The sequence below is a fragment of the Polistes dominula genome, unplaced genomic scaffold, assembly GCF_049000335.1.
Source record: "Polistes dominula isolate Pdom_NZ unplaced genomic scaffold, Pdom_raw_medaka contig_168, whole genome shotgun sequence".
NCBI lineage: Eukaryota > Metazoa > Arthropoda > Insecta > Hymenoptera > Vespidae > Polistes > Polistes dominula.
Window position 1 is genome coordinate 1,152,937 of NW_028301024.1, and position 13,325 is coordinate 1,166,261.

The following is a 13,325-nucleotide window of genomic DNA, read 5'->3' on the forward strand; positions in this document are numbered from 1 at the left end:
TTTATTTTTTAGTTTCATCGTGTTTCATTATTAAATACTGAAAAGAAATTGAATCTTTGTATTATAAAAAGGATTCAAATATGAAACACAATTACGAATTTAATGTTCACGTTGTTTAGCGCTATGATAATGTACATGTGTAGCATCAGATATTAATATATATTACATGATTATCATCAAGTAACAATGAATATAAATAATTCAAACGAGTAAATTTAACCATATACATTAATAACTTTATGTAACAAATATACTGATACCTCGGTACCTGGGCATTCATGATCACTATGGTATTATCGTATTATCGCTAATTCCTCAATTTCATGTTAAGTTCGTCGTTCTTAATTGTAATTAATCAAAATGTAGGATATCATCATAGATTTACAAAAATTTTTATTTTTTATTTTTCCTCTATAAAAAATATTTTATTTTAGAGAGTCTCTTGATACTAAAAAAACTTGTATTTGAGAAAGACTAATATAGAAGTTTGAAAATCAGTTAAAGATTTTATTTCCATCCTCGTTAAATGTCAATTTAAAAATAATCACAATGACTTATACCGCGATATTATTAAAAGTCGTAATGAAATTAAATTGATTTTATAAACAAGACATTATAATAATCTAGTAACTTTCATAGTTGTAAGCTTTACATGTATAAATGTATTTCTATTTATGGAACAGATCTTTGAAATAATTTTGAAAACGGTTTCACTTTATAAAGAGACATAATTGTTTTATTAAAAGAAGAAAATAAAAAGGAAAATTACCTTGAAATATTTTTAATAGTTTCAATTAGAAAAGAATTTTTTCTATAGAATTGCAACCTCTCTTAAACATTTCTTTTTCAAAATATTAATTCATATAACCTCAAATTTATGAAGCAATTGTATTCTTTTATAAGAGTCACTGTTTATATACAAGAAATTGTGTATATATAACTTAATCATATTTGATAAGTATATCAAAATGCAGATATGACGCAAAAGTCTGTTAAAAGTGCATTATTAACAATTTATAGTAGTAAATCCCACAGTTAAATTCAATAGACAAAAACTATTCACTATTAATAACAATAAAATTAAACGATCAGTCAGTAATCAATCACTCTATAGATAATTCATTCTTGAATGGTTTTTACTAATGTTGGTTTACATGTTTTTTACACTAGAAATTATATATATAATTTCTTTTTTGATAATGAATTAGTATTTCTTAGACTATTCTTATGACGTAATACTTCACAAACTCTGAAACTGTAAAGAATAGTCCTAGTAATTTTATAGGGTAAATTAATGTTAACCAAATTAAGCAAATAGTTGTGAGTTAAGAAAACATAACACACATTTATTCTCAATAAAACAAATGAAAATAATACAATTAATTTTTTCACGGAACATTAATGTTCCGAGGAACACGGTTTGAAAAACGCTGATTTAAGATGTATAATCTTTTTTTTAATAAAATTATCTATATACCTTATAATTACTCTACTTAATTTTTGTTAAAAAGTGGCTATCCGATTGAATTACACGTGTCTTATAGATTCGCCGGTATGGAAGAACCATGAGGGAGAGAGAGAGATGTATCGCGAGGAAGAAGGAAAAGGATATAATGAATTTGCGAGCGAGAGAAAGATAGAGTGAAGAATCACGGTGGGAGGATAAAGAAGAGAATAAAGAAGAGGAGGAGGTAGAGGAATGGGAGGGCGTATATAGGAAGAAGGCCCCGCGGCATGCGAATGGTGGGGGAGAAAGGGGGTTTCGGGCCGAGATTGTAAGCCAGAGAAAAGAAGAAGGAGGAGACGTAGAAGGGGGAAAAGGGCCTCATCTTGGCGGTCAGTCCAGCTCGAGTCTCTTGGCTGTGCGTGTGTTAACGCGGGATTGTGGGATCATCGAATCGATATCGACAACCAAGAATTTTTTTTATCTTTTCCTCCTTTTTCTTTGCTACATCCTTCTTTTTTTTATTTAATTCGCAAATCTCGAATATAAAAGAAAAGACCCATTTGTTAGTCTTAATAAATGCTTCATTATCAGTTCTCTCTTCTTTCTCCTTTCCTTTTTATCTCTTTTCGTATATCTTTCTTCTCTCTTGTGGTTAAATTGTATAAACGTATTAAATATTAAATCGTAAATATCGGCCTCGCGGTCGTGAAAGTCGGCCACGTTTTTTGATCGTCCGAATTTTATCTTTACGGTAAAATAAAAAAAAAGAAGAAAAGAGAAAGAGAGAGAGAGAGAGAGAGAGAGAGAGAGTAATGGAGAAAAGGAAAGGATAAAGGGACGAGAGGAGAGGAAAAAATGATGAAGAAAGGGTAGGAGAAAGAAAAAAAGAGAAAGAGAGAGGGACCAAGGCAGGAAGAAGAGAGAAAGGAGTTAAGAAGCAAGTAAGCAAGCAAGTGAGCAAGGGAACGAGCGAGCGTTTGGCTCGTCTCGGGAGTGCAGTGCACGACGATGTCGCAAGAATGCCATCGTTTTCAACGTTGTCGTTGTCTTTCTTTTCGTTATTCCGGTCGTTATCGTTGTCGTTGTCTTTCTTGGAGATTAGCAGCCTTCTAATTGAACATCGATCATCTTGCGTAGCTTTGCTACGCCAGGATTTGCCGGTTCTTCGTTTCGCGAATGCAGGTGCAGGTGCTTATGCTTGTGCAGGTGCTGGTGAAGGTAGTGTTGTGGTTCACGTTAAAAGCTTGAGTATTGGTGTTAGTGAGAAAGGTGAGATAAAGAGAAATAAAGAGCAGATCAGAAGAATATTTCGAAACCGACGTTTAGTAGTCAATGGTTGTTGGAATTATCGTCGTCGTTGTTGTTACCACATAAAAGACATCAACATATCTAGAAGTTGAAGAGGTGCTGGAGAACGTTCAGGAGCTGAGAAAATCTTCGGGAGGGGGAACTCGAGTAAAAGGATTCCGTGTAACGCGCGCTCCGATTTGCCGGCACAGCATCTCTTGACTGGTACGAAGAGGAAAGCAATAGGTAGATACGTAAGCTTTCTTCTTTTCTTTTATCTCTTCTTCCTCTTCTTCATCTTCGTCTTCTTTTTCTTCTTCTTCTTCTTCTTTTTTGGCACGAGTATGAGCGTATATGTGTATGCTCTCGATCGAAGATCCCTTATCCATACCGAGAGTAACCTGTCGAATTTATTGCTTGCGTACATACATATTATCAATATACTGGCTGAATCAGTAAACACATTACACATCTGGAATAATTTTTTATTTCTCCTTGTGTTTCAAGAGGAAATCTTCGATTCTTGCCGTTTTTGTTTTCTATGATAGATATCAGGGAATACATTAAATAAATCGTTTATTTTGGAAGTGGCATAAGTCCATTTATGTTCGAATCGTGGTATTGAAGGATTTGCGTTGGATTAAATTTAAAAATATAGATAATAGATGACATATATAGTAGAATAATGTGTTTGGGTTTCTAAATGTGTCAAATTTATTATCTCAATTAGCATAATTAGTATTATTGAAGAAATAATATTTTTTGATGGCTAGGATTGGAGTTACGCCATTTTCAAAATCAATTAAATGACATTTTTAATTCTTAAGAAACCACAAATCCATAAGAAAATTAAATTTCCTTTGAAATAAAAAAAAGGAATCCCCTCTTATGTTATAAAATCTAGAAAAATAATAAACTTCTATTCTTTGTTAAATAATTGTTTACATTAAAATTAATATTGTTTTATTAATTATTAGCAAAGCTAGCCCATTTTGAAATAACGGGGTTGTGTCATGTTGCGCCTTTTATTTAAAAGATAGCTTTTTACATAAATATGCATTAATTATGTTTACTTATTTCGGAAGATCACGCTTTTTTAAGGCAGGATTCTACTTTAGTCGCTCGAAAAAATAGGTATTTTTGTCAATTTTTTATTAGAAAACTAAGAAAGATATTGATGTAGGGTTTGTTGTGCTTCATAAATATACTCTTAAAGTACATTAACAAATTTTTTTAATTTATTTTATACGCTCTATATACATTGGAAAGGCCCTTGAACTGAACGCCTAAAAATAGTCTAGCCTTTGCGGTGTTGTAAAAATCTTGACATCGGATTATCTGAAATGAAAAACTCAAATAGTTCTATGTTCACAAAGACTACAGCAACCGGTGGTAGCAGATTTTTTCATTTACAAGCAAAAATAACAAAATGGCGTCAGTTGAAAAAAAAATTATCAAAAAAATCTCATTTTTTTTTCTCATTTTTTGTTACAAAAAAATAGTTAGAATGAAAATTTTTTTATAAATCTGCTACCACCGGTTGATATATGTGTACAGATTATGTGGTAAAAATTTCAGACGAATCGAATAGCTAGTTTTGGAGATTTTTACAACACGCGGTTCAAAAATGTGATTCCGAGAAAAACGCATTTAAAGTTTTTTTAAATACTTTTTTTACCCTCGCACGGGTAGATTCGAGGGACGAAAAAGTACAGTTAGGATGCTCTGATCGTTTTGAAATTTTCAGAGAGTATTCTTAAATGTATTTACTTACGAATAATCGAAAAAAAAAATTTGAAAAAAAAAAATTACAAAGTAGAATCCTGCCTTAATGAATGACGAAGCAAGCAGATGAATTTATAATTTTGTATTAAAGGTTTTATTAAAATTACTTTAATTGAAAAACTATGATGGAATGAAGAAGTTTATTTCATTTGATATTTATTATTAATTAAATTTTTGTATATATCACACACATACAAAGAATATTTTTACTTTTCTTCCTTCTATTTTTAATTTATTATACTTTGTTACGGTCTTTGCCATAGTCGAAAGCCGTCAAACATTAAATGAATACTCTATAAGCACTTGTTCTGCTTTTGTTTGACTTCCACAGAGTAAGAGAGGGAGAGAGAGAAAAAGAGAAACAGAATACCTTCGAAGTACTCTTTTCTCGCTGCTTACAGAGAAGCATCCTCCGAGAGCAACCGAACACAGCGGGATATTGTACGTCTTTATCTTGCGAGAAAGTTACCAGAGAGTTTGAACGCGAATCATATTTCGTAGTGTTCCTTTTCTGATTATGTGTAAAAGTGAAAGCAATGACTATTTTCATGAGAAAGTATTTATAGAGACGAAGATTGAACGAGATGTGCGATAGTTTGAATCTCCTGGAAATTATTTCTTTTATGTTTTAGTGAGGAAATTATTATATGTAATTAGTTTCGATGAGAACCTTAACGAAATTACGATTGATTGTAAAAGTTGAAAGACAACAATGTAAACGAAGAAAGTAACAGGAAAGGGAAAAAAGTAAACGATTTTCTACGAATATAACCATAGGAACAAATAAAAACGAGATATTATGGTTTAGATGGTTTAGAAAGTATTTCGATCTCGTTAAAAGCACCTTCTTTTTCTTCCACTTTTCGGAGAATGTTAATTGGTCGCTTTGCGAATTATAAAGTACGCGGAGGAAAACACTCATAAGTGCTTGGCGATCACGAAGACATTAAAATACCATGATTATCGTCAATGTTAGTATATACTACGTATAAGATATGTTGGCATACTTAACGTTAATGATGCAAAAAACTACTAATTACTAGTGCTCAGGTCCCTAACTCATTTTACGTATAGATATACTCTGTTGCTCTTATTATTCACTCTCATTCTCGTTTAATTAGAAAAAGTGGTCCAACATACTATAATATATAGCTATAGTTTTTAATAGTTTTTTTTTTATTTATTGTTAGTTACATTTACACTTGTTATTTTTTGTCTTATTTTTTAAATATATTTATATTTATATTTATAATTGTAAGCACTCATACTTAACAAATCCTATTCTCCTAATGATATTAATTAAAGAAATTAAGAATTCTGCTCTTCTTCTTCTTAAGAAGAAGAAGAGCAGAAATATATATATATATATATATATATATATATATATATATATATATCTGCATACTTATTTTGATCATTCGTTTTGAGTTTGTGAAGAGTTAATACTTTTGCGAAGTAAGAAAAGAAGAAAATCAAAAATTGACGTTACAGACTGATAAGAAAATTATTTATGCGCATAATAAGAGAAAGAAATAGTGAAGGTGGAAGTAAGAGAGAGAAAGAGAGAGTAAGGATGTATTTGATGGTGAGATTCGATTTAGTCGATATGAGGCGCGAGAACTGTTTTCAACGTAATAAAATTGAGTCAGAGAGGTGTAATTACATTGTGTGTGTCGTTTAATCAATAACGATCAGCGATCACGCTGGGACATCGTTTACTTGTTAATTACGGACCTCGATTTTATTAATTCACCATGGGCGTAACTCCTCTTATTTTCTCATATTAGATAGGGCCCTTTAATTAATTCCTCTTCGGGGATCGTGCGACGTATAAATTTGGTGAAAAATGTCACGCTCTTTCTCTCTCTCACTCTTTTGTAAATTTCCCATATTACGATCGTTAGGACATAATGAGGAGTAGATATATGTAACGAGCGTTTGTCGTCTCGATCTCGTTATTATTACATACGAACGATAGTTATAATTATTTACGATACTTATATATCTGTATATTCAAAGTCCTAATATAAACTTATACTTACTTAGTGATATCCTATTATAGTGATATCCTTTAATTCGTCACATGACTAGGTAAACATTAAAATAATCATATTGACTTGTTTAAAACTCTTTGATTGCTAAAGGCGTCTAAAGAGTGAATCTTGTAACTGGGACGGGTTATAACTTCTTTTTAAGTAACAATAGAAAAAAATAATAAAGGGAAAAGTTATATGGCACAACACATGTTACCTTTCTATGACCTTACTTTTTTTGGAAATGCATCGATGCACCCGCTAGATGCAGTTGCATTTATTTTTTAAATAGAACTTAAAAAGAAGTTATAACCCGTCCCAGTTACAAGATTCACCCTGTATATACGCCTTCATAAGTCCATGTATATATATGAAAGGCGTATATATACGTTCTCTGTATTTTTGTACTATAACATCTTTATTACTGTTTTATAGATTAATTCTTAAATTAAGATAAGTAAAAAAATTGATATTTTTTATTTTTTTAAACTTTAATGTAAGAATGGTATGAAATTTCCGGGTTTTGTCACTGGTAGACAGCCAGTCGAAGCGACTGACATGCGAAAAACGCGCTGTCTATATTGATGGATTCGTCCGCAGTTAAAGAGTTAAATATGAAAGAAGGCAGAATTATATAGGTTGACTTACAACAGGTAAATTGTTTCAAGATTTAGCTTTCTTCCTCTGAAGATCACTTCAACACCCCTCTCTTCTTCCCTTGCTCTTAACACACTTCACTGAAGCACATTTTATAGATAGACCAAAACCCTTTGGGTATTCTATAGATTGACCGCGCGGGAAATCATACAACAAACAACGAAGTCAAAATATATATTACCCAATCTTAGTGCCCCGGGAAATCTATACAATTTGTTTAATGATAAAAATGTAATATGAGAAATTTCAGTAGAAATACAACATTATTGTATCAGAAAACATTTTATCAAAAATAATAAATATTAGCATGAATACAGTTATGTAAACAGAATTTATCTTCTGAAGAAATTTTTTTAGTTATAACGATGATGACGGTAAAAATCAAATGTAGAAAAATATTTACTGTTATCATTCTATAGTTTCTCTTTTTTTTGGATTCATGTAATTACTTATGAAATTTAATTATTTTCAAAAACAAATAATATATGACTGACAATTAGACTATAATATATTCATAAACATTGGTTTTATCAATGTATATGGAATTAGAGTATTTTTATTAATTCTAATCAAATTATTCGAATATACCTATAATTTTATGTATATTTATTATACTAATTTGCAGAATTAATTTATTTTCTTTTTTTGTTTACTCAGAATGTTGTCACAGGGACAAGATACCCCTTCAAGTGGTTATTCGTCGAACAATGCTGTTTATCAAGGTGCACCCTGTGGCCAGTGTCGAGATTTGTGTCCTGCCGGTTATGTGCCACACTTTTGGAGGTGAGCGCAAATATAAATGAATGAATGCATATTTAGGTATGCATTTTGTATACATAAATATACATTTCAGCTATTCATTTGCAAAATCGATTGACTCCGTTAAATAAAAAGCAGAGAAAATTGATAAAATAATATACATTTTTGTATCATTTATTGTTGAATGGTTATAAAAATTGTATAATACTTATTATATTTAGTGGCGTTAAGTCTAATTATAAAGAGAGGATATTCTTTTTAAATATTAAAAATTAATTATTCATTATGTGTTTTTTTATAATAAAATTTAAAAAAGATTCTAATAGTTGAGTTATCATTTTAGCCTGTGAATGGCTTATGTGTATATTTGTTTCAATATTATTACATTGAATGTTTGTGAAAATTAAACGAGTATGTTAAGGGTGAGCGAAAAGGGCGGGTTTTTCTCCTTTAAGGCTTCCGTTTTGATCATTTTTACTCTTACCTGCTGCTGTATATTATGAAGAAGTTCTGCAACATGTGATTCTGCTTTGTCACGACGCCAAGAGCAACCGTGTTTCCTCTTTAACATTGAATGCTCTTGCAGATACTACGGTTGCTTTCTGTTTATTCTGAATTAATCTTTTTTTTTTTCTTGCATTTAATATATACGAGAAAAAAGTCGTTAAAGTATTTAAATATTAAAAAAAATGTATTGTTCTATTTTTTATTTATATTGAAAAATATAGGTACTGTAATTATAATAAATAAATTTCTTTATACGTATACATATAATATACTTGAACATTTAGAGTGATTTGCTCAGCTTAAGAAAATTTACTTTGTTCTAAAAAATGGATGAGTGTTTCTACGAATTCATTAATAAGAATAGGGGGAATGCCGTTTAATTAAGAACAAAACGTTAAAACTTTTATATTTTTTTCATACATTCTGATAATTTGAAAAAGAAAACAAAGTTAAATTACTTTTAAATCAACAACAATACTTGACACTTATTTTACCTTTTTTCTTTGAATTGCTGTAGCGATTAGAAAAAGGAATATTTTTTACTGATTAAATTCAATGTCTTGATAATATTTTCTGTTGTCTATTTCTATCAATTATCCCAATATTTTAAAAACAAATTAATAATATAAGAATATTTATTTGATTTGTGAGTCTAGTTGATACCGGCTTACCTATCTCGATCAATTAAATTTTTAAAGATGTAAGATAATGATAAAAATCTGAAAAAAGATTTATTTAGGATTAAGGATATTATGAAACCTAAAGAAACTGTCGAGGAGCCACAGTTAGGCGATATAATAACGATTATGTGCACAATTTTAATAGAGTCGATTAATTCGTACCGTGAAAAATGTGTAACGATTTAGGCAGAAGGTTTCGAGCAAAATGTGCGTTTATCTACCAAGAACGACCTTGATTTTTCCTTGAATATAACCGGTGCATCTAAAGGGAGAGGATCAGAAGCACGATTAGAAGGGAAGGTGATGGTAACAGTTGGTTCGCTAAGGTCCGCTAAGACTAGCAATACCTACCTAACGCAGACACTATCTTTGATAACTAGGCACGTGAACCATGCTTGAACATGAGCCATGAATTGTCTACTGATTTCTTCGATCTCGTCCTATCTTTCTCTCTCTCTCTTTTTTTTCTCGAACGCACCGTGAGAGATATCAGTGGTGAACGAGGTAAAAGAGAAGCTCAGGAGAAAGAGAAAGAGAAAAAGAAAGAGAGAGAGAGAGAGAGAGAGAGAGAGAGAGAGAGAAAGACAGGTAGATGAAGAAGACAAGGAGGCAAGGTCGAAAGAGGGCAAAACGAAACGTTTCTCGGCTTCGGGGTCGTAGGGTCGACTCGTCGGTCTCACGCGAACTCTGCGTGCAACGAGAACAGCGCAATGGGCCGTTCCAAGACGAATCGGCTGGCAACCGACGAGCCAACGAGGGAGAGAAAAAGAAACAAGGGGAGAAAGAAAAAGAAAGAGGTTTGAAACGCATATAGGAAGAGAGAGAGAGAGAGAGAGAGAGAGAGAGAGAGAGAGAGAGAGAGACGTACGTTGCTCTGTAATTAACATACCGAACCTCCCTATCATGTTGCCTCGTAAGCTGCCTCCTCGATCGTGTTCACGAAACGCTCCGAACTTAGTTCATACGCCATTATTTTCGTAATGTATCTTCTCCCTTTTCGATGGTTTCGAACCTCCTCGTTCCGTTCGTGAACAAAATCTTCAGGGTTCGAAGAGATTTTGCTCTTGCATTTTTTTTTAATCATGGACGTTGCGAAGAGTGTCTGATTTTCTTTTTAGTCTGATTTGTACACCACTTATACATCGTTAAGATTAATGAAGATTTATCTTCAGATTTGATCTCACAGTTTAGAGAGATTTAATACACGTTAACTTAGCTTCGATTCTATGAGGTTATGAAGAATTTATTAATTTTGTACGTATATTTAGAAATCAAAGTTTCTTTATAGAAAAATTAAAATTTGTCAAATTAGTATAGACTAAAATTTTGACATTTTAATTTAATTATCTGATAATATATGTACTTTATTACGCTTTTACTTTCATTATTAATTCAAACGTATAATAATTGATCATATTCAATATGTTTAGAATTGGAATAGTTGAAACTTCGCATTCATTTATATATTTACAATTTACTACTTACTAATATAAAATCAGGAACTTGATTTTTACAATTAAGAACATAATCATCCTGCATATGCACTCGATAAGAACTTAAAATCCGATAATCCGATATTCAAACGTAGAACCAAAAGCTAATCATTGGAACGTGCACCTTGCGGAGTCGAACGTATTAGTCGCCAAGTGTCTGCACGCTCGTCTTGTAATTCAAACGTCAATTCATCTTGTTACGCTCGTTGGCTTTCGAAGAAACGTCAGCGACATTCGAAGAGTGTAATTATCGTAGATATAACCAGAGGAAGAAAGAAATAAAGAAAAAGAAAGATAGGAGGTAGAAAAAAATAGAGAAAAATAGGGAAGTGTGTGTGTGTGTGTGTGTGTGTGTGTGAGAGAGAGAGAGAGAGAGAGAGAGAGAGAGAGAGGAAGAGAGAGACGTATCCCGTAATAGACATTCCGAAGAGACCCGCTGCGTTGTTTTATCGACTGGCTCGGTCGTTTTCGCGATCGCGATGGTAGCATTTCCGGTTTATCTTTTCTCTCTTTCTTTTTCTTCCGAGACGGCGACGACGATGACGACGACGATGATGATGGTGTTGAAGCAACACTTACAAAAGCCACCGGGAATTACCTTCGAGGTAGTTCTTCCCAAACGTTTACATGTTTTCCATCAGTTTAATACTCATTTCAACATGATCAAACCATCAAAACCATTTGTACCAAAATACGTTCTTAACTAACTTAGAATAATACAGCGTTGGAAATAGTAAACCAGTTTTTAGCGAGTCTTCGCGACTTCATTAAACAAGTAGATGAATGTAAAATGAGGATAATGCAGTTAAATACTTCTCAGTAGGGAACTTGTAATACATGAAAACCGAATGAAATGACATTGTAAATTTAAGAGGTCTTTGGGTAGTTATTAGACTAGTTCGTAGGTATTAACAGGCTTTTTGTTTAGCATAATCGTTTACTTGATCATGATATATAATAATTTCTCTTGATTATACCAGTATTCAAAGGTTATTTTATTGGAATGTTTAATATGTCGTTTAACGGCGCACCGAAAAGGAACATGTTTGAAGAATTGCATCAATTATTTTTGATGTTCTTTTTCTACGCGAGCTTGTTCAAGGTTATTCAAAGAAAAGGTAGGGGAAAGGAAAAGCAGTAAGGGAAAAGAATGTGGTTCAACGGTGACGCTGCCTTGGCTTTTGTAGGGCTTCGATAAAAACTTGGAGACCTTTTGAACATCTCAAGATGGCCATCGACGCGTTCCATCGACTCTTCCATGGACTCTTAACCTTTTTATTTTCATCATAGACTAAACTTTTATATCCTATCTCTGACAACAACCTCATGTTCAAGTTAAAGTTAACCAACCCGATGAAGTGTTTCGGATTCAATCTCGTTGTTAGAACGAATTCCATTTGAAGAGGAGGTATAATAGTTAACTAGATTTAACGACTACTTAAAATGGCTCTGGCAAGAAACGTATAAACATTTACATTGGGAGAACGGCGCGTAGTAAATCATAGGCTTTCTAACAAAGCCAAGAGATGAGAGAGAAGGATGCTGCTGCTGATGATGATGATGATGATGGGGAGGGAAGTGTGTTCTTGGGCTTCGTAGTTTCTGTGTTGCACGCTAGAGTGTCTGGTTCGGTAAGTCACTATATCTCTTGGAAGAAACAACCTTCTTCGAACCGATTCAATCGGCTAAGCATAATTTTCTGATTGCTTATCGATCATTCTACTGATAGGCGTCAGATTTTCTGTTATGACTCTAAAAAATTGTTAAAAATACGAAGAGAAAGAGATCTTAGGAAAAAATATCGAATTCAAATCGTATATACATACAATTAAAAGCGAATGTCTATAGAATGAATCAATCTTTTTTTACATTATTATATATGCCTATTCTCTAAATCAAGGTCACTAAAACATTAATATGTGGGAAGTATTACATTGACACATCTGGAAACTAAAAGTAAGAAAAATAATTTCCGTGTATGCACAATGACTCGTCTTAATCTATGAATGTAATTATCTCTTTGAAGTTTTGTTATTTGGTAAATGTTTCAAACAGAATCTGTTCTGTTTCGAAGGGGAAAGTAATTTAATGTAATTCATCTTTTTGTAAATGGGCGTGCGCAAAAGATATATGAAAATACATTTTTTTTTGTAAATAGAATCGTAATTTTAAACCGATTCATATTTCGGTACTCTCTATAAAAGTAATTATGTATTTATAACGAAAAACTATTTTAATATCATTATTGTTAAGAAGCGTTAAAAAATTGAGAAAGGTTTTATATAAATGTTAGTTTTTTTACCTAATATTTTTCAAAATTTTATTAAAAAGACCTAAAGTGCAAGTTTTGTTTGAAATATTTGGTCGAACAACAAAAATCGGGAAAAACAATCGCATTTATAGATTAAAATACGGCAACCTGTATAATATGTCTGACATGATTTCATGTATTTCTGAATGGCAATATTATTTTTATGCTTCATTAGAGTTGTTCGCTTACTTCATTAAAATGATCATTTATAACTCAGAAAATAAACGATGTGACAGGGTATATATGTAGTCTACTTTTTCTTATATATATTCTTAAGTTTTAAATTAGCCGCTTGTAATATCCATTATTTTAAAAAATATGTCAGACAAGTAAAATTACTGTCTCGATATGTGCAAGTAAGTAAAC

At 31.9% G+C, this 13,325-nt stretch overlaps 2 protein-coding genes across 3 annotated transcripts in view; one reads left to right on the forward strand and one right to left on the reverse strand.

Moving 5' to 3' along the window:
- Window positions 1–769: 769 nt before the first annotated feature.
- LOC149031959 (uncharacterized) lies at window positions 770–11,456 on the reverse strand. 2 transcript variants are annotated; one of them, XR_016177146.1, is made up of 3 exons: window positions 10,641–11,456; window positions 10,045–10,379; window positions 8,004–9,417 (listed from the first exon to the last, which is right to left on the reverse strand). XR_016177146.1 is itself a non-coding variant. In XM_089174267.1 (2 exons), the coding sequence occupies exons 1-2, from the start codon at window positions 10,692–10,694 to the stop codon at window positions 2,866–2,868; spliced, it is 324 nt and encodes a 107-aa protein (XP_089030393.1). In that variant the 5' UTR covers window positions 10,695–11,456; the 3' UTR covers window positions 770–2,865. The 2 variants fall into 2 exon arrangements, 1 of the variants encoding a protein (XP_089030393.1); XM_089174267.1 differs by lacking the exons at window positions 8,004–9,417; window positions 10,045–10,379 and adding an exon at window positions 770–3,135.
- The window catches only part of LOC107074631 (uncharacterized), a 152,098-nt gene continuing 141,612 nt past the window's right edge, over window positions 2,840–13,325 (forward strand). The window contains exons 1-2 of the mRNA XM_015336257.2: window positions 2,840–2,980; window positions 7,867–7,992. Coding sequence (XP_015191743.2) covers window positions 7,868–7,992 — 125 coding nt within the window. The 5' untranslated portion in view covers window positions 2,840–2,980; window position 7,867. The remainder of the gene's footprint in view (window positions 2,981–7,866; window positions 7,993–13,325) is intronic.

Bases quoted from the DNA above. Each gene is read 5' to 3' on its own strand.
- LOC149031959 (XM_089174267.1), bottom strand. From the start codon at position 10,694: ATGCAGGATGATTATGTTCTTAATTGTAAAAATCAAGTTCCTGATTTT. The intron at 3,136-10,640 runs GTAAGTAGTAAA...TAAATTCGACAG, and splicing joins AAGTTCCTGATTTTATATTA to GTTACTCTCGGTATGGATAA.